Here is a 23,876-nt window from a genome sequence, read left to right as displayed (position 1 = left end):
TTAATTTAAACTCTGTATTTATACTGCTAAATGCTAATATTGTTATGCGTATATTATAATATGCACGCAAATACAAAAAAAAAAAATCAAATCCAATCGTTATAGAATAAAATAACGGACACACGGTTGTATGAATTAATATTATTATTTTATTTTATAGCAAGATTTAACTTTGGCAAGAATTCGTTTTTGACCGGTTTTGGATTGGGTTTTTTGGCGTTTGGCTTGAAGAAATTATTGCTGCCAATTATCATCGGAGCACAGATTATCAAATCCATCGCACTAGCCGCTCTGTTACCAACACTGTTAGGTAGCGTCGGCAAAGTTGTTTCAAAAGGTATGAAAATCTTTATAATAATTAATATATCTAGTACTATCAATATAAAAAAAAAAATTATAATTATAATTAGCTAATTTCATGGTGATAAAAAAATTATTATTTAAATTTTATAGTGTGACTATTCACTCGTTGGGAAAAAAAATATTTTTAAATTTAGAATTCATGTTGCAATCAATGATGGTATTTTTATTTGAAAGTATATACTTTAAAAATGATATGTGGTCTATATATTTATAAAATAAAATAAATTATATAGTCCACTTATATTGAGAGAAAAATGTCTGGCAAAGTGAAAAATAAATATGTGTCGCAGACGAGTATTTGTTTTTCACTGTTTTCTTTATACGGCGTGTCCATTAATTTACTTTATGACTGCTTATTAGATATCCTTCTAATTTGTCTTCTTTACCTCCTTCACTCGAACAACTCCGTTTTAAGGAAACTGACTCCGAGAAATTGTCTTATGTGTTGAAATAGTTTCCCAAATTTGAACGTTTTGTTTTTATTTATTTACATGATGTGCACAGTATAAGACACATAATATTGTATTATTATAACTTAAAAATAAGTCTAAGTACTAAGTGAAACTATTATTAAATGAATAAATTCTGTAAATATTAATAAATAGTTATAAATTAACATACATTTATTTTTAATCAGGAATTTTTCGTTTTTGTTTATTTTCCAATATTGATACAACAAACTTTTTTTATATATATTTATACAACTTAAAACTATATAATATATTAATTACTAACAAAATCATTGTAATAACTAATCTTATATAATTGTAATTGCCAAACGTCAGCCAGTGGCCTTCGCTGCCGAGGCTTATTCTAATAAAAAAAAAAGCGGGTAAGTGGATGTCGCTCTGCTGTACATTAGGTGGTGGGGTGGACCTCTGACTAGGGTAGGTTAGATTTGAATGCAATGATAGGTATCATTGTATACGAAAAACGCTTCTGAACGCGCGGAGATGATTTGTCAGTCTAGGATATATTATATTTAAATATTGTCATATATTCTATTTTGAAACAAATTTTTCAATTATGACGTATTTTGCATAAGGCATGGTTAATCAATTTTTCCAAAAACATTGCATATAGTTATCATAATTCATAATACCTTATATTATCATAGATATACATATACCTGGTTTGAGAATAAATCGTTATTATTGTGCGATTTCATAAAAATTTAAAACTCAAAAGCTCAAAACATTTTTCCTATAATGACGCTTCAAATTTTCTCTATAGCTATTTGAAGCAAAACTTATGGAAAACTTAGTGTTAAATTTTATAACCTTCGATATAAATACAAACAATATTATGAATTTTGAACTACAAAATAATTTGCAAATATTCATGGTTTTGACGAATTATTGTCAATATTTGAAATTCAAATGCTAATAAAAATTTCATTTGAATTTCCGGTGGGCATTTTTTTTGTGATATAGATTGACAAATTTGTAAGGAATCTTGTATTAAATTTTCAAATCTTAGATTTAAAAAGAACATTTTTTATGAATTTCTAGCTTAAAACAATTTGCGAATTTTCGTGATTTTTACGTATGTTGTTAAAATTAAAATATGAATGCTTATAAAAAAATTGTGAATATATATATTTCTTTTATTTTTCAACTGATATTATAAAAATATGTTAGGAGCCTTGTATTGAAATTTCAAGCTTTTCTACCGAACAAATAAATTTTTATCAATATTAATTTAAAAAAAAACTAATATAATGATCGAAAATTTCATATGCCTATGAATAGTTCAACTTAAGTCGAACATTTTTGAAAATTGCATGGTGAATAAAATATATATATATATAAACATTCGGTGAAAATTTCATGTATCAATGGTCATTTGTTTTAAAGTTACATACAAAATCAAAATCGATTTTGTTGAAAACTGAGTGTGCCTAAAGTTTCCCGTTTTCCCCTTAATTTTTAGTTTGTTTATCCCGATTATTTAAAAATTTTTACTTTTGACCCCCTAAGTACCAACTAGATTCACTTTCTGATCGAATAAGGTACTGAAGTCAAAAATCGAAGCACTTTGACTGCCCCAAAACGTGATGACAGACACAAAAAAAAAATATATTCATGATTTTGACGAATTTTTGTCAATATCTGAACTTCAAATGCTAATAAAAAAAAATTGTGCCTATGTATTCTTATAATTTTTTAATCACCATAAGGATAATTTATGAGAAACTTTGTATTAAATTTTCAAGGATTTTGATAGGGCCAAAAAAATTTTATTGACACTTCAAAAAATAATTTTCAGAAAAATTGAAAATTTCAGTCGGCTTTAAATTTCTCAAAAAAAGTCAAAATATTTTGAAAATTAATTCATGTAAAGAAAATGCCAGTCTAAATAACTGGTAAAATTTTCAAGTATCTACGACATATTATACTTTTTGAATAATAACAAATATTTAAAATCGTTTGAGGATAAATCGTTATCGTTACGCTATTTCGTAAAAATTTGAAATTCAAACGCACTTAAAATTTTTCCTATAGGTAAGGATGCTTCGAGTTTTCTCTATAGCTACTTGAAGAAAAACTTATGGAATACTTAGTGTTGTATTTTGAATCCTTAGTTATAAACACAAAAAAATTTATGATTTTTCAACTTTAAAATTGCTCGCAAATTTTCGCGTTTTCGATAGATTTCGTAAAAATATGAACTATAACCGCTTATAAAAAAAATTGTGACTAACGATTTTTTGCTTTTTTTAGCTACAATAAGTACAACTCATAAAGAACCTTGTATTAAGTTTTCAAGTTTTTTTGGTGATCCAAAATTTTTTAACCGATAGTTAAAAAAAAAATTCTCATAAAAATCGAAAATTTCAGTGGTCTATAAATAACTCAAAAAAAGTCAACATTTTTTGAAAATTTAACAATATATGACACTAACATAAACATTTGGTGGAAATTTCAAGTATTTACAGTGATTAGTTTTTGAATTACAATAACCATATAAAAAATCGATTTGGTCGAAAACTGGTTTTGCGTAAAAATTCCTGTTTTTCTGTCATTTTTTTTTTTTTGTTTTTCTCGATTTTTTTGAAAACTGTTGGAAAATGTTATTTATTGACCTCTATAAGGATATTCTTTTTTTACATCAGAAACCACCCCCAAAGTTTGAAATTGAAGCATTATTTCGACTAGTTATGCTGTACACAGACACACACACAAAAAAACCAACACACACACATCATTGTAAAATCAATACATTCATCTCTTCGTTCAGAATCTAAAAAAAATAAAAAAATATATTAATTATTTAAGGGTTTTATTGATTTTTAAAATTTTTATACTCGCGAGATAATTTATGGACTTATAATATTTTACATTTTACCAATTTAATGGAAATAAAAATTATAACTCATCATTCAATTTCGGTACATTAAAGTTTCTATAACAACGAATCATGCTTTAACTTCAACAATCCAGAAAATATAATATTGCTAATGAAAGAAAAAACTCTGTGGAAAAAATATGTATGATGTTGATATGACAAATTGTTAATAAAACCGAAAGGTTATTCCAATTTATTTTCCTTGTACAGTGCTTATCTATATACTAAAACTACCTATTGACAGTAATTTTGGAGAAATTCGATATTTGATTGATACAAGTAGAACAATTTGGAGATCTGGAAGTTTTCAAAGTCATAATATTTATAAAATCACTCGTACTTCGATTAATAAACCCCGATCTTCTAGAAACTTTATTAATAAGTAACATGTTATTATAATTCGATTATTTGTTGCAGGCGTGTCAAACTTTGCGTCAAGTTCATCACACTTTGGGCCCAGCGCTGGTTCGGATGGATTGAGTGACTTTGAATTTAAAGACCAACAACAACCGAACATCGGTATAGGTTATGACACAGCTGGAGCCGCCGATACTTCGGGTTCGGAAACGGGTTACCAGAGTATTTGGACGTATCCACCGGATAACAATGTGAATGCAATCACTGCAAGTTACGGCAGCAGCAGCAACAATAAGTAACTAATAATAATTTTATTCTATCTTAAAATATGCCTTACTGTCAATCTAGTCACAAAGCTTATGACATTTTTTATCCCTGATGTTATAAATACTTGGTTGGTAAAAAAAACCGCGTTTGTCGTGCATATATACTATATAGGTGTGCACGACTGTTTTCGTCTCATTATTGATCGTGATATCAAAACAATTTTTTTGCTAATAAATTATTGACTGAAAATATGGATTTTTATTGAATAATTCGAAGATCGAGGAATATTAGGTCCACAAATTATATTATATATTAAATATTAGGTTTCGCACAAATATAATATAATATTGGTATTCGTTATAGGTGTATATTGTAGGTTGTCTATGAATATATTATACACTTATAGCGTGCATAATCGGACTGCTGTTAGAACTAAAGCTATGTCATGGGCTCATGGCAGTAAACGCCAAATTGAGAAGAATACGTTGAGGATTATGATATATTTATGTACAGTTTGACGAATGATAGTATAATTTATTTTAAAAAAGTACAAAAAATATAGTTGACGAAATTATATTATTACTGTAAGGGTTAGACGTGAGGCAGTGTTTGATATAAAAATTAAATTATTTTAAAAAACTTATAAAAAGTTGAAGCTTACTGCTTAGATGATTCTGATTATGAAAAAATTTGATTTTTACTTCAATGCACTTAAATGTACGTAAAATATTATGATTTTGTTGACATTGAAATACGCATGTCACGATTGTTAGCGAATCCGGTTCACATGATATATTTGTTAAATAATTTTTTCGTTATGTACCTCGCGGCCCAGTTTTAAAAAATTATTGCGATTTCCGTTCGTTACAATAAGATTCGTTAAAATATATTTAAGTCAACCCGATGACCGTAAAAATAGCCCTCAGCAGGAGAAATAAAAATAAAAATGTCAGTAGTCATCTATGAATAATCAAAACACGTCATCAATTCTTTCTAAGCTTTTGAGTTTTAGTTTAACCTCGGGGAAGACCAAGATTAGTAAAACTGTCTATTACAATGAAATATTTGCTTATATATTATTACTATTGTTATACATATAGGTACTATCGATTGTTTATATTGTAATAAGAGTCTATGATAAGCGATTTGAGAGCGCCCTTAATAGTTTTATTAAATTTAACGGTAAAACATTAAATATTAAAGTATAACTTAATGTTCCGTTACATCTTTGTGGATATTAAACCATGTCTAATAACTTATACTGTGCTCGAAATCATAAATCTTCCAATTGATTAAGTTAATTAATAATTAAATTTGAATAGCACGAATTTTGTGCAAGAAGAAAATATGTGTTTTCATGTATCTACGGATAAAACATAGGTATAATACTCGTATACGTGATTATAGTGTACCTGCACAGTGCTCCTCATCGTGCTTATATTATATTATTAGATATTAAAAATCCGGTTTTAGTAGGTTGTTTTGGTGACCTAATATTGTACCGAAGATGAAAACATTTTTATTTTTATTTCTCTCAAAAAGACCGTGCGCTACACACAGTTGCTGAAAGTTGTGGATACCGAATAATATACCTAATACATTATTGTATATTTATATATTATCATCATTTATTATATTACAACGAGACATGATATTTCGGACATGTTGTTTTTGTATTGTTTGAAGACTGGAGGATAACGAGCCGTTTTGTATTTAGCAGAAACTTTTACAATATTAACAAATAACAATATAATAATATAGCACAACGTGTAGACGAATTTGTGTCATTTATGGTTCGTAATACATAGACAACTACAGTCCCAAGACCTTTTCTTCGTTTGCTGCAGGTAGATACCTACATAAATATTGGCGCGTTTAGATACTAAACAGATGTACAGATGACGTTTAAGCCAAAACTCACGACGATCATAATACGTATATATAACAATATAGTATTATTAGGCAGTAATAGGCGAGACACGATTACGCTGGTTGCGTTATACCATGGTACGTTGTGTACATAGTGACGCCGTTAAACGGTTTGTTAAAAAAAACCGCACGACAGTAAGTTTATAAATACGGAAGAATAATATGTCAAGTCGTGTGTTTTACTAAACGTTGCATTGTGTCGTTAAGCTATCGATCGTTTTGTATCGATATTAAACGTAAACACAGTCATGTGGTCAACAATTTGAATGATCCATGTAGATAAACGCGTATGATGAACAAAACGCGGGAGATAAAAATATACAATATTATACAAAACAAAATTTCTAAAAAAACCCCTATTTCCAAAATAATACATATTATTATGATCTGGCAAAAAATGAATGCGTTCAAGTAAAAGTAAATATTTTATGAGTAATTCGATTAAAGTTTCTAAAATGTTATGTTTACGTGTCGTATACACGACGCATGTGTACATTATTACGTATTTGGTACGAGATTTATTTTTCAGTGAAATTATATAATAAAAAGCTAAAGCAGCTGAAGTTTAATAGTTGCAGGTAAAACAATACCTATAGTGACTTAACAAGCAACTCCCCAGCTTATATGACATTTCTTAAATTTTTTTTATTATTGAAAATAATCTAAATGATTGAATAAAAAAAATTAATTTAATAAAATTAATAATTTAATTATATGAGTTTTAGGACGTACAATGTACATGCTTAAAAATTCTAAAGATCAGAATTTTAACTATATTATATATTATATATATATATATATATGTATAATATAATTCTTTGTATAAGATAACACAATATGAAATACATAATTCATAATAATAACTACTACCTTTAAGTAAACTATTGTGGTACTTGTAGTAATAATTGTTAACTATATTAATTAATTATTAGAGAATAGAGGATTAAATATTATAATTTTAAAATAATATTTGCGATGTGAATTATCTTCGACACATGTTTGTAGCATTCAAACGACTGATTTATTTGGATAGTTGGCGCCAATTCGACGTGTTCGCATTGATGCGAAAACAAACGGTTCGAAAATATTAATCGTTTTAAAAAATCAATAACATAATTTCAGATTTTTCATTGTTATTATTGTGAATCTGATGATAGAAAATAGTAGAAACTATGGAGGTTGAACAGAAAAACAAAATAATATAACGATAGGCACGTATACGTGCTTTCAAGACGTTGTCTCGGTCCGGACAACCGTTTGTGTGATTTTCGTATTTGATTTTTTTCTTCGGTTGCACGTTATTGGTTACGCGAGCGAGCGCGAACTGGAAAATCGTCATTATTATTGTTATTAATTAAATATATTTCGGCCGACTGAACGCCATCGCCGTGGCGGCAGTCGTCGTCAACGCTCTCCAAAAGGACACAAAGGAGAGAGAGAGCTCACGGATGAGCTGACGTATGTGCGTGCGTGTGTGGAACCAGTTTTTGGTTTTGTACGTGACCAAAGTGACCGGTGTATGAATTCCTCCTTGTCGTAATAATAATAATAATAATAACAACAACAAAATAGTAATGATAATAATAATAATAATAATAATAATAATAATAATAATAATAATAACAACGAAAAGAGAAAAACGCACAATAAGAGTTGGCAGAAATTTTAACCTCAATTATTACTATAAGAGACAACCTAGTTGGCGTAAACGTCCTGTGAGTCTTTTTCTGACGACAACAAAATCAAAAGTTGAGGAGTTCCTACACCAAAACTTTACTACAAAAAGCCTACCTACTGCTGCTACCGCGATGTTGCAACGAGCTCATTAAAGAGTGTGAGCTTAATTGTTTTCTTCAAAATCTTATTTACCCATCTGCAGCGGAAAAGAATCTGAAAATGTCCACAACGTATCATATTACTACAGAAAATACCACGGGCTTTGGTAATGTTTGAATCGATTGTTTTCGTAAACGATATACGTAGTTGATCAGCAGTAGTACATAATATATCGGCTAAATCTTGAACAAATTGGTAAGTTAAAAAATACTTTTTCCAATATCGTAGATATTTTGTGTTCCGTTCAATCAATTATTTTTATTAGGTATTATAATTTATTAAGTGTATATTAACTACAATTTGGACATTATTCAGTTCGTAGACCTTTTTAACTAAAAAATACTTGAACGTTGCTTTACAGATTACTTTATTTTTATACCTCTTCCACATATTTGATGCTAAACATTAAACGGTTATTAATATGTTTTTGACTATTTAAAGTTGAATTTTGATCGTAACTCAATCATAATCATACTGAGAAAAAACTTGCCTGTCTAGTGCCTACATGTTTTACCTATACGAAGCTAATACTCAACGCTATCGTATAACATTGAAATAGACGTGACTTGTCCATATCAAAATATTCGGAACAAAATTTACATAACATGTGATAATTGCTCACGAGAAAGAAAGGCGCGATTACATACACCAAAGTTATTCATCTGCCTATCGGATTTGACTTCATGGATAGATACTTAGGTATTAATTTTTACGGTTTATCTAAACTATGAACCGTTTTTAGCATACTTCTGTGACTACGACGACGACATCGTACTACAATATAACATTTACTTATAGTCAAATCGTCAAGGTCGCCTCGGCGTATCGATGTTCGAGTCTCGGTCAACACGCTTTAACACCGACCTGCGCGGAGGACGCGTTTCCGAAAGAGAAACTCATCGGATATGATTTTGTATTTGAAGGAATGTATGTCAGATATGATTTATAATTATTATTTGTGTAGGTTTATAATATAATATAACATTGTATGCATAGTATATATATTATATATGTACTTATATCGTATAATATGTTAACGCGCAAGAGTCGATTCACCCGCGTACTCGTCCTATAAAAGCGTCGAATCAAAAATATGTTATTATTTAATTACTAGTGCCTTACTATATATGTCAGTATGTCACGTTGAGTAAATTAATACTCATTTAACTAATTAACTGAATATAATAATTTTATTTCTAGGATATTCATAGCAAAAGCAAAAGCAAAATCAAAAAATTAAATTATTTATTCTCGAGTTTCTTTAACATTTTAGATAATATCCAATATAAAATGATATTTTATTAAACTAATTTTTGGAAATATCCTAAAAGTTAAATTAATAAAATAAAATAATATTCCTCACAGCATAGACTTATGTTTTCAAGTTAGACAGGTAGAATATACCTAGGCATCGTAAAGTTAATGGTGAGATATTTGCTGTTGAATTGGAGTCATATTCAGCACACTTGTAAGTTATAGAACAAGATCATCATTAAAGTTACACGTTTTTTTTTAAATTTTGATTATGATTGATTTTAACCATATTTTCTTGGTAAATTTGTTACAAATTACAAAACTAATTAATATTGACACGTATTATAGTTAGTCAAATACAAAATTATACTTAATATGGAATGATCGCATTATAGAGAGATAATTTTAAACTATCCAAATGCAAAAATATATTAAAATGTAATAAATTTCGAGTTGTGGTCTAGTCGTGGAGTTATAATAGTAGGTAAATGTATGCCTCCAAGGTCCTACGTAACAACACCGTGCAATTTAAAAAATATCCTAACCAACACGATGAGCGTCATAAGTATTATAATATATCTATTAAAAATGTATAATATGCTTATAAAATAATTGAAATCAGTATATTTTTTTTAAAAGAGTAAAAAAAAATGAAAATAGGTACACGGCGGTGTACATCAGAATAAATTGAAACGTGCATAACTATATACGAGTAATATATCCCAGTACATAATTTTATAAATGGTGTGCGTGATGATTGATGAAGAAATCGCAAACCAAAATATAGTTATATATATATATAGTTATACACTTTCCGCGAACGTGGCAAGCCATTTTCCTATGTGTAGCGGCGCATTCGTAAAGTGAGATTACCTATATACGGCTATACTAACATACACACATAATATATACGTACGCATAAATGGGATGAGTAAAGAGGAAGTCATCGACATAATATATAAATTGATATTGACGTATAATTGTGGACAGTCAGCTGCGTAATCGGAATTGTTCGCGAACGACATACGATATGGCCCGATGATATGAATTATTTTATCGTATAATATACATGCGTATTATTCTCCATAATAATGCGCACGTCGTAATAATACTACACCCATGTACCCATCATCGCGATGACACGATGGGTCATGGATGTGTAAATTAATGTGTTAGAATCACGAATTGATATACAGAATGTTTCCAAAGCCTCATCCAATTACGAAGCTTACATGATATATCTCAGCAACCATAAATTGCAGCTATGAACGACCATATTATTATAACGATATAAATTAATAGTGAAGTTGGTTTCTGTAAAATCATTTTTAATTTCCGATAACTCCGACGCTTCTTGTGAACATGTTTTGTAATAATTAAATGACTGCCGTATATAGTGCCGTTAGTAAGTGTCGAGATGGCAAAGCCGCTACAGAAAGTTGCTTTGTGTTTAATTCACACTTCACCTCTGTATTTTCAAAATAAGTGCGCTTTTTTAAATCGAATGAAGACTTTAATAATCACCCTATAGATTCGGTCGAAACTATATTATTTACGAATGGACATCCGTGCCATCAAAATAAATTACGCCGTGATAACATACATTCCCACACTAAATTATTATCATATTAATAATAATAATATACTTCTCAATGATATATTATTTTCATAGCGTATTGTTCCGTAGTCCGTATTGTTGTTATTGATAGATCACTACGTTGATAGACCAAAGAAATAATTGAAGCGCCGCGCGGTTGTACGCAGACATACAATATATCACTGTTATAATAATATACAATATACCATTGCAACCATTGCGATATGCCTCACGAACTTGCACCGAGACGCCGTGTTTCAAAACATCGTTAATTATTTATCATGTTATTATTTGATCGTAGACGTATAGCCCGTATAGGTACGAGAAAGAGACACCGAAAACGGAACGTAACATCATGTGATATAAATAACATAATAATGAAATGCGAACATCGACAGGTCTGTAAAGAATCTCGCCGTTTCTCCGTTATTGCAGTTCTTCTTGAACACTGCTGCAACGGCACGTACGACATTCAGTGCGACGAAAAATTCGAGAAAAAAAACTTTTTTATTCACACACAACATAATATTGTTTACCGATTTCTAACGAAAAATCCGGCGCACAGTAATTTGAAAAATCTATCAGTTGGAATATTACCGGACGTTTGTAAACGGATTACTTTGCTGCAAATAAGTCGTATGAATAAGAACAACATGAGTATTTTATAATAAGACAAACCTACCTACGTGGCATTAAAGTAAGCTGTCCATCATTTTTATAGTAGGTGACTATTTTTTCGAGTAAGTACCTACACACACATATATATAATATAGGCACTAACCGCGTTCACCACACGCCCCAAATCCGAAAACAATGAAACGTGTACACACACTATATTATTATATTCATAATATTATGATTGTCATTTGTCATATTATATATAATATAGCTAAGCTAGCGCGTACACAACTTACTGTAGTTGGCTTACCAATACAATAATATTTTTCATTTGCAGAGCTCGTTAGTCTCGTTGTTATATTCCAAAAAAACAATCTTCTAAACGATGATTCAGAAGAATTTTATGAAAAGTCGGTCGAATCGAAACGGAACAAGATAATATTATTATAATACTTTATTGTTATTAATTAACCTATGCGCTCTTGCATATTGGACGGTCGTAAATCGTGCTTGAAACTGCATCTGTGTTAGGTTCAATATTAATCAATAATATATATTAGACATAAACGACTTCTGAAGACTGGCAAGCTGCTGTAATAGTCCAATGACCGGTCGTTGCATTTTTATGAAATGTCATCGAGTTTAAATGGTGCAGCGTATAACAGTATTTTTTTTTTTTAGGCCATACGCATAATATATATCATACCTATACCTACCTACGATGGTATTTAAATATTTCTTATTCACAAATCCATTGATTGCGTCCGTATATAAATTATAAATATATATATGTGACACGTGGTCTGTTTATTTTAATGTCCTCGTCGACGATTGGGAGTCGTTAAGTTTTAAAAATATCAAAATTATAATATTTACTATGATGATGCTGTTTTTTAGGTGCTTTATTACGATAAAATCTATTTTAAATCGTTTATTTTTTAGCGATATAACTCACTCGTTTCTGATTTTTAATTAAAATTTCTAGGTCGAGAGACCCAACTATAGGATCTAAAGGTATAATGTAACTGACGGTAGAAAATATACGTCAAGTTGACACTTAACCGACGTTTTATTTATTTATTCCGTACGTGACGGTATTCGTAGTAATACAACCACGTATAGACGTATAGTTACTAATATTATTATGGTTTTAATAATTCGGTGATAATAATAAAAAAAATCAAATAAATATAGTGTTTGATTGATGCAATTGCAAGTGGTCGGGGGGGGGGGGGTGGGGAGCGGTGAGGATTTCTAGCGATACACACACAACTAATCACCATACCTGGACACCTTCCTTTTTTCCTGTAAAGCAATCTGACTACACTCCAAACATAACCCTAGTCAACCGTTTAAATAGATATTAAGCTCATATAATCCATCTAACTTCCTTGTAATCAAAATCATTATTAAAACAGCCTTCAGTAGCTATAAGTAGTTCATACATGTACCTAAACATATAAATATTATATTATTCAATGTACTAATTATTCGTGATCACTTGGCTGCAGGTATCCGCTGAAATACGGTCTGAACGGCATGTCCAGCACCAAGCTCCAGTCGGGCAACTATTATACCAAGGATAAGACGGAGGACTTCAAGGTGTTCCACACGATACCTGCCAGTTCGCACCTGTTGGCCAACTACGATCCATTTTACAGCCCACTGCTGTCCAGGATCGACACTGTGTACAAGCAGCTCGGGTACACGACCGAACCGTGCAGGGAGCGGTTGGTGTGCCAGATGTACAAGAACCCAGCCAAGTTCGCACCATACAGCAATCTCATATCGGCGCAGCTCAGCAGGTCAGTGCACTTCTTTTTTTTCTCATCAATTTTTGTGTAAAGAAACTCATTATTTGTTTTGCGTAGGTTACACGTTTAGGTAGATAGGTATAGGCAGGTATTACCCAAGTACAATAAAAAGACGCAGTGATGTAAAGAAATCTAACTATGTGATATTGGGTACTAGATATAAATAATGAATGATTTTTCATATAGCTACAGAACTCCGAAATGAATCATTGACAAAGAGAAATATCAAAATGATATAAGTTTTTAATTATTGTTGAAAATATTTGTGTTTAATGAAATAAAATTAGCTAGGTAGGTGATAATCAGAATCCATATTAACAGATAGTCAAGAAATATTAGAAGTTTTTGAAAAAAACTATGTAGTAGCATACCAATATGATCTTTTTTAATTTAAAATACATATTTACAATCTGGAGCTTGTGTACGATAAGCAAATATGATAACATAAACAACAAATTAAATTACATAATAAATGTTTAAATACAGAGATATTAAACTAAACATTTTTCATTTATTAAATAATTACAATGATATAATATAATAAATTAATACTTAATAGAACCATGCAATTGATACCTTTACAATATATTAAATTATATAGATGGACGATGAACTTAAAATTTAGATTCGTATAAGAAATTGTAAATGTATTGCTAACAATAATTATTTATTTTCAATGATATTATAGTCGGAAACTAATAAAATAATATCTATTATATTCTATTTTATGAGATATACACGAACTACTGGACTGCGAGAGATACAGTATAATAATATTCCTACTTTATTATTTCAGTAAGTAACTACTTTCCTTTTTGATACTTTTAAAAAGCTATTTGGACATAAAATAACAATTTTCAGTTGCGAAAACTGTATATTTTTATTACAAAGTCACGAATCGTATTATTATTATTAAAAATGAAAAAAAAAAATAAATAATCGTACTTATTCATTTGTGTTCAAATCGTTATTGCAGCGTTTAAGTCTTATGTACAACTACGCACAGCCGATATTAGCTTTTTTTAGATGAAAATACAATATACAAATGGTTTTATACAGTAGTGGGTAGTTGTGTGTTCTCGTGAGTACTATCCCAAATTAGAAATTCATCAGCACCGGTAGTGGCATATATTATAATATCGTTTTACTTTCAAACGTTATTTACGTCGACAGAAGTCTAAATATTCTTCATTCGTATATTCGTATATAATATTGAACAAACATTTTTTTTTTGCTTATTTTATTTTTAGTCCACTTTTGATCATAAGAACTCAGCTCATCCATATTCAAGCATATTATTATTAATAGATGAGCTTGCAACTTGTTTATCAAATATGTTTTCTATACTATTGTATTTCTTGTTTGTCGCAATAAATTATATTATTACTATTGTTATTATATAGCAATATTGCATGCATTATAAGAACATATAAAAACATAGTTTGATCTATCAACGGTTAATTGGTGTTTTGCACCTCAGGGTTATCGGACAGCAATTATTCTATTTAGCACAATACACACTATAAGTTATAATAATTAATGAGTTACAAAATGATGTAGGTACATATGCGCGGTGTAGCGATACTTTCACTCGGCCGACGAGCATAAAAGTGCTTTAATCGCGTGCCTATTGTTTTGTTGGCACTTGCGACGGTATGTAGGTCGTGACGAGCTTCTTCTTATTAGGCTGTTAGACAAACATGTTATTAGAATAATATTATTCCCTAAACGGACGGATATAAAATTTAAGGAACAGTCATCGCTGATGGTTTTGTTTTCTATTCCGCTTAAAATCATGACACGACACGCGACCACCGCATCTACCAACAATTATTGTTAATAATAATAATATTGTTAATAACTAATAAGTATACAGTCATCAACTATTTTATTTTATTTTCATTATTATAAAACATAGCATGTTATTGTAGACATTCATAGCTGGTAATTTGAATGAAATCAATCCATTCATTTGAAATTATTAAATAGTTCTATGGAACAATATTGTTGTTAAGATGATGTATAAGTGAACATTAAAATCGTTTTATTGTGCGATCAGTGATATTGTGATAGATATTGTAAAGTACTAGCCAATATCATACACATTAATATTGATGATTATTAAGTAATTATATATAAAGACAATACGTTTTAATCCTTAAACAGAAACAATGATAATATTACAATACTCGAGTGGATAATATACTGAAAAGGAATTTTATAAAATATTTAAAAACTTTCAAAATCATTGATACACCCATTTTTACAAAAGGAGTTAAAAATATTGATGGAACTATACATATATTGTTTTTCTGGTTTGTGCCATAACTATTTCAAACATTACCTGACGTTATTAATTTATTTGAATTTTGATTTGATTATGAACACAATGATAAGAATAAAATCGTAAAACATATTATTGTACAAGGTACCTACATTTATTAAATTAAATAATATTTATTTTTGTTAAATCATGTTTAATTAATACAGATAATATAAACCTATTTGAAAAATATATATTAAATTATTTGAACAATAATATTTATTTAAATATTTCTATACATGTTTTGATTATAAAGTTATAAAACAAATTAACTATATGTATGTACTATGTACCTATATGATAAATTGGTGACCTGGTGTATACCTTATTGGAGTGTCACACAATGATTTATTAATTTAATCTACATTCATCTAATAGAATTCACGTGACACCTATCACATTCAAATAGTAACTCTTCATTAGATTTTAATATTTTGTTCACATAATAATAATTTAATAAGTAATCTGAATTGAAATAGAGCGTTTATTTTGTTAATTAAATATACAATTATAACATATTATAAAGTACCTTAATCAAAATTAAAAATTAGTTTTTTTATTTTAATATTTAAATTGGGTTATACTATAATAACCGCGAGAATGTTTATTTGCTATTGTATAATGAACCTACATACGTGTTAGAATAAACTATTAAATTTGTACAATTAAGTTTTTAATTAGTAAACAATATAAATTATTTAAATATACTTGAATAATTTATTCAAAAATAGAAAAATGTACCTATTTAAAAATACAAATTAATATTTACATCAAAACGCATTTTAGAAACTAATAAAATATATTGTACCCGGTTTGTTTAGTTATAAATTATGTGTGTTTATGTTATATATAGAATAGATAAAAAGCATATGCTTGAAAATTATCTAAAATTCTTCGTACGCTTTTGTAATTTCGATAAAAGAGGCTAAATGTGAAAGTTTAATTATACAATCATCCAGCCAAAAATCACTATCAGTAATTGTAAATTTGTAGGAACGTTTAGCATATTTTCTCTGATGACTAATGAAACGGATTTGATCACCGCACGTGAAATAAATATAAACACAAAATTCAATTTTATTATAATTAATCATACGAAACCATACTAATATAGAATCCGTTCACGAGCCTATTCGAGATTAGGATATAATTTATTTTAGCACCATTTTCTTTTCGCTTAAATTTTTATTAACATGAATAATATTATAGATTAAATTTTCAATTTTATAAACAATATAATAAATTATTTACCTATATCGTAAAACCGTGAATCACGTAAGTAATAGGTACATATTAAACCAGCATCACATGCATAAAGTAAACATAGTGTACTATAGTCTATAACTATAATCAAATCACGTTAATCTATGATGATGCGAATCAATTAATTAATGCAATTTTAAAAGTAGTCAACGTATTTGTAAATTTAGTTTGGATAAATCCATTTGTTAATATAATCACATTTTTTTATATAAGTTTGAATTTAAATTATAATAGTGTTTGATATTATTTTTAGTGTATAATTAACCAAACTATAAAATATCTTAAAAATTTTAAAAACAATAGCAAATATTAATTTAAGTTTACAAGAATCTGCAGAGGCCTAGATTAAATATAAAAACAAAATATAAATTATAAACTATTATATAGGTGCTCATGATATAATATCAATATGATCATCTTTTATTATAATTTATGATATTATTTTAGTGCAACCTATTAAAACAAATAATGGTTATCTATTTTTAATATAATATCGTAGTCACTATTTTCAGTAATACGAAAATAATTTTCACCGTCATGAAGTGTAGGTAGTGTAGTGTTTCAAATGTCGGCAAAATCAATCCCTATGACCGTAACTGTTTTGTGTTCCAGAGAGCTGAACGAATTGCGCAAACCGTCGTCAGAGAATCCGGAGATATTGCGATTTTTTAAGTACATGAAAGCCGCCAAAGACGGTCAGGACAACAAAGACTGCGAGATGATATTTTCATCGTGCGTGTCCCAAAGATCGCCGGATGATTCGGTGCCCATGATGACCACTTACAACGAGATCAACAAACTGGTACAGGCTAGAAACGCAAAGAAACTGGCGGAATCGTCCACTGTCACGGACAACGTAAAGTCAGAATCGTCTACCATCGCAGACGTAGAGTCGACGTTGACACATTGAAGTGAGTAGTGCAAGACGCATTTCCTATTAATAATAAAAAGTTATAATAATTATCAACATTAAACTGTACGTATTAAATTAAATATAATACGATTTTCATTTCATCGTGCAATATATACCTCCTCACTGGGAGGATTCTTCTTTTAACTGCACTTCATGTCATTACCTGTATTATATTGTAAATTAATTATGAATTAGCTGATTGCTCAATGTACCTAACAATTTGTAAAGCCTATGAATAAAAAAATTGTATTAAAAAATAATTATCATATTTATAAATTCAGTTTACTACGATTACCAGATATATATTTTTGTCATAAGATAATATTATAATAATGGACAATTTTTTTTTCGCAGGTTAGAGACGACGGTTTTTCCAATCCATGACGCAGCGTTGCAGCATATATTCAAAGTCATTAGGAAATATATACGGTACCTCGTCTAGCTCAACATAGTTATATAGTTGTAGTTATTTTGTATAGTTACGGTTATAGTTAGTATGCGAAATGCGCACATATATAGTAGGATGATAGTTATTTATTGAGCGCAGGAAATACTGTTATATTATGTTATCGGTATAACGCGTGGTCGTATTTTTATCATAAAAAAAAAAAATAATAATATTTATTGTATAAACTCCGTGAACATAATATTTCGATAATTTGTCATAGTTTTCGCGCCTATTCGATCTGGATGCACGATATTATAATTTATAATATTCTATGTTTGATTGAAAGTTGAAACACGCAGAGTACCAGTGGAGTACTGGAATCGTTGCACTGACAAATTCATCGAATTTTATGTTTTCGATACCTATTATATATATATATACCCTACTGCCGAAATAGTTTTTGTTAATCTCAACAGAGTTTTGTTGTCTGTCGAATTTATCTCAAGTTCAGTCAAATTATGAAAAACATATTTTGAGACCCATCCTTGGCACATCTATTTATTTATTATCTTATTTATTTGTTTGATTATTTATTTATTAATTTATTTGATTTTGGGTTACTCAGCTCGAAGCGTAGAGCAAAAGTATTTACCTGGAAAAGCGTTGTTGAAACGGATTAAAGTATTATATGTGATATTAATACAATTATTATGTAAATACACCGATTGATTATTTAGGTAGGTACCATAATATTATATACCATTTTATGATGGTTGGTCTATAACAAATATTATTCCTAGTTTTTAAACGAAAAACATTTCGAACATATTTTTAACTCGCAATTATTTTAAATTATAAAAGAAAGAAACGCGGTTTTGGATACATTTATTAGTTATGAATTTATGATTATGACTAATAACTACCGAACAAGCGTATCTAAAGTAACAGCAATTGTCAACTGTAGAAAGATGTATTACACAGATCTACATAATAATAGTAATAACTAATAATAATTGCGCGATATTATATTAATTTTAACAGTAAAATTAAGTACCTAATTTATTTATATCAGTGATATTATCATAATATTAGTCATATAATTTTGTTTTGTATTACAATATCATTGATATAGGTAACTTGAAAGATCCGGTTTATTTTACCGGTAATTTTATAGTGTTTTTGTCCACAGAAAATAATCGTATCACCCAACGTGTGTATTTATATTATTATAATATAATATTACTTATATTGTTTTAAATTAATTATTATTAATATTAATATATTTATTTTGTTTTATAATTTTGTAAACACCAAACACATATGATGTATAGCCATACTATGTAGATAGATTATAACATAAAATAATACATGACAGTTATTGTGTATTTTATCATCAATACACTAAATACACATATGTGTATAAATATTTTTAGTATTATTATATATAGTCAGTATTTTGTAATTTATTTGTGCACTAATCAAACACAGTTGTTTTTAAAATCATGTTTTTAAACGAATTTATATTTGTATTATTTTTCTTTAAAATTCTGTACCTTCGAAACACTTCCATTGTTTATTCTTAAAATAAAAACTTTATATTTAAAAATATTATCATCAATAAATTGTATATCGATATATTATGTTTGTTATCGCTTAGCAGTGTTTATTATTAAACGTATAAACACATTATAACTTAAATCAGATAGTTTTGAGTGTTACTGTATAAAACATAAGAAAAAAGCGCTACAATTTAATAATTTAATACAGAGCGTACGTAATAGTTAGATGATACAACATATAAAGCGCTTTATACACGTAATATAAAATACAATTTCAAATCAAACTATCTGATTTTCATGATGTTAGTTATTAAATAACCGATGTAATACATTAAGATGTTACTGGTTATATTCAAACGATACTATGTACTTTTATAAATGAATCCTTTTATTTAAGGATGATTGTATTAATAATTAATATTATAATTTTTATTTAACTTAATTCTTACTAACTTTTGAATTTTATTAGCCCAGCGAATATCATATTTGCTGGAATATTAAAGGTTATCAGATGACTGGAATAGGTTATTGATTCAAAATATACTTCTTTATTTTAACTGTATTAGAAAAATATTATTAACACTTTTCGTCGATCTATCAGAAAGAAAAATCAATAATTACCTCGATAATGAATTTGGATCTAATGGAAATTATGTAGTGGAACTATTATATGATTTCACAAAAAATAATTTCCTGCTTTAGGTCATTTAATCTCTAAATTGGATCAGTCATGGATGTTTTCGATGATAAAAAAATAAGTTTTATAAAATATAGCACTATATGTGAAATAAATTAAAAATTATAAGGTATAACTGTTATTCAACACGATGATATACAAATGTTGCCTATATATTACGCCGTACAAAATAAGTCTACAATGTATTGTCTTCTATTAATACACTTTTGAAATAACTAACATGCAATTATAAACTTAAATAATAAACCCTATTGGATAAATATAAAATAAAAATATGGAATTTATCATCAGAAATTAAAATAATATATAAGTGATTTGAGGTGCACAGTTAGAAGGAGGATCGTGGAATGTGGATAAAACAGATATATCGGAAACATAGTTATTAATAATTATGAAGATGGGTGAACAATTTGTAAACATCGAATGTCATCTTATTCGTATGTGATCACTATTTATTTATTTTATTATTGACAACATACAAGATGATTCACCAAACATCCCCATTTTTCCTTTGATAATGAGTTTATTTCAATTTTGATTTTTGGAATTTTTAAACTATGTACTCAAATTTTTTTTCAATTTTTAAATGTTCTACTTAAAGAGTGTTCTTGGGTGATAAATTTTTTTTAATTTTTGTAAATAAGAACCCCTCTTTTTACTACAAATTATTTAGTGGATATATATATATATTTTTTTTTTAATTTGTATGCTCTTAATCGTAAGTAATTTATTTAGTTAATATTCTTAATAATTAAAATGTTTGTATTAAATAAAACAGTAAAACCTTAAAAATTGTTTTATAAAAATATAAATCAGCTGATGTAATATTGGATCCAATTTTTATTATACTTGAGTCGTTATTACAAATAATGTGAGTTGGTCGATCAATATAAACCACTAAAGTTTTAAAACCACCATAGCCTCCATATCTTACAAGCCCATTTTAATAGATCTAATATGCCTTGTACCTATAAAAATAGTTATTAACTCAAAAAACACTCGTTCAAATTTTGATTCTGAAACGTCATACATTTTAAGAAAAATCATAGAATATTCACAGAAGAAAATAATGGTTTTTATTAAACAGAAGTTTGTATCTCTATTCTTCACAAAATACTCCTGAAAAAGGGTAAATAATATAAAGAATTTCAATGTATTGTCTTATAGTATATTTAAAAGTTCCAAAATTTCGATTTTGAATAACTGTATTTACTGAAAGAGAATGGGAGTGAACACGGTTGGTGAATTAACTTGTATACTATTACTGTAGGGCCCAGATTTCAATGCAGGTATATAATTCGTTTCATGTAATGAGTGTTTCAAAGCTAAACATTTTATTTTGCATTTTTTTGCATATTTCAGCGTTTTTATGTTTTAAGAGCATTTTTAGCATTATTGGGTAATTTTTATGGTTTTAATGCCTATTTGTTCAATATACTACACAAATTTAGCGTATTTATTAATATATATTTTAGTATCTATGTTTAGAATAAATAATGTTGCCCTAAAACGCATATGGCGTGTCAACATCATAGCAGCATCAAGTCAATTTTTCCATTTTTTTTTTCAATAAAATAATAAATATATTTTAATAATAAATTTCAAATAAAAATAACAAATAAATATAAATGGCATTTTTTAGGTAAAATTCATTTTTTAATGACATATTTGGCTATTTTTTAGAGCATATTTGTATGGTTTTAAGACCATTTAAATCCGGCCCCTAACTATATAAGTAATCTATTTGCATATTTCAGTTATTTTTAGTTCTATAAAATCCTAGCTCTACTGATGACAATATTGAAGCTAATATTAAGATCGAGAAGAATATTTGACGTTTTATATAATTAAATTATATATTATTATAATAATGGTTAACTTGTACGGAAAATTATTGGTCTCTTATGAGAAAATTATTATACTAATAAATTATGTAATAATTAAATACCTCATATAGGTAACATTTATTTTTTCATCAAATTAAAATTATATCCCCATCCAATTCATATAAATAATTTATGTAATTATTATAATCATATACGATATACATGAAAAATCCAATTTTTTAATCAGCGCTCTAATTATTTATGCCACTTATGGTCAATAAGTATCACCTCATATCATATTAATGAGTTGATATATAGATACTGTTACTGTGCAAAGCTATTTATTGAATAGGCATGTGATTATTTCAATTTCATATACCGGGGCGTCTGGATGCGACGTCTTATCCTACAAACATTTGTGTCCCTGTATGCAACTCAACACATTTAGGTTATTTTATCATTTTAAGCACATATTTAAATTTATCTTTTAACTAATGCTAGCAATTGAAAATTAAATAATATTTTATATTTGTATAGTAAAAATTAATTTTAGCAATATTCTGAACGCATTGTTGACGCACTGTCTTTTGAATTACTTATGCTTGTAAATTACACAATTTAATGTTTGACAAAAAGGAAAATTTGGTATATATTTTATGCAGTTATAAAATTTCGTGTAAATTACCAAATATGTATCTGCATGGAAACGTGCTGGAGTAATACATATGGATAAAAACCAGTCTTAAAAACAACCAGTTTTACTTCGAAGTTCGTCGTCGATTTTCGATTGAAAATGTTCAGTATATTAATAGGTAATAATATTATTTTAAGTTGTATACCTACCTTATTTTCGACTCATATTATCTTCTTTTTGCAGTTTATCATCGTCGTCGTATAGTGTTGAAAATAATTGTTTCCGCCAAAGATTGAGTGTAATAAATTAAATTAATGTTTAAGTAAAGTAACGTAAATACATATAATATACATAGAAGATGCGTATTACTATTTATTTAAGCGCGTCGTTGTTAACTTATATAGGCGTTCAAGCGTAACATGATAATAATAATATATAACAAAATTATTGTTGATACGGTTGATTAGATACAGCGCAAATATTTTACTCCTGCAAAAGATTTTACAAATCTAACCACAAAATCATTCAAATGGTTATGGTTATAAAATTATGGCTCGTACGGTTGGTCGTATAGATATCGACCACGGCGGTGAATCGTTTCAAACGTTTTTATTTTGGAGACCAAAAATTAATTGCGTTTTTCAATTCCTCGAAGCTTTCAACTTTAAAATATAGGTCACTGCAGTTATAAAATTGATTAAATCACCTCAGTGGTTTTCTACGTTTTTTTTTCTTAATTTGTGTCACCTTATTCACCGTGAGTATCCGATTACTGTGCTCATATTGCCATCAAAATGGTAAACGGTCACTTTGAACGACAAATATTGTGGAACGCTAATATATTGTACTATTATATACATGAATTATTCTTTCAAATATAAGTATTGAAG

The 23,876-nt window shown here is 28.2% G+C and overlaps 1 protein-coding gene across 1 annotated transcript in view; it reads left to right on the top strand.

Annotated features, from left to right (window-relative positions):
• Osi24 (Protein) overlaps positions 1 to 20,271 on the top strand; it is a 35,086-nt gene extending 14,815 nt beyond the window's left edge. The window contains exons 3-7 of the mRNA XM_089229222.1: positions 161 to 337; positions 4,129 to 4,363; positions 13,081 to 13,374; positions 17,582 to 17,880; positions 18,237 to 20,271. Coding sequence (XP_089085348.1) covers positions 161 to 337; positions 4,129 to 4,363; positions 13,081 to 13,374; positions 17,582 to 17,879 — 1,004 coding nt within the window. The 3' untranslated portion in view covers position 17,880; positions 18,237 to 20,271. The remainder of the gene's footprint in view (positions 1 to 160; positions 338 to 4,128; positions 4,364 to 13,080; positions 13,375 to 17,581; positions 17,881 to 18,236) is intronic.
• Positions 20,272 to 23,876: the final 3,605 nt, after the last annotated feature.

The sequence above is a fragment of the Diuraphis noxia genome, unplaced genomic scaffold (genome assembly GCF_037042655.1).
Source record: "Diuraphis noxia isolate RWA-SAM2 unplaced genomic scaffold, SU_Dnox_SAM2 contig0005, whole genome shotgun sequence".
NCBI classification, from domain to species: domain Eukaryota; kingdom Metazoa; phylum Arthropoda; class Insecta; order Hemiptera; family Aphididae; genus Diuraphis; species Diuraphis noxia.
This window is presented reverse-complemented; position numbering and strand designations above follow the sequence as displayed.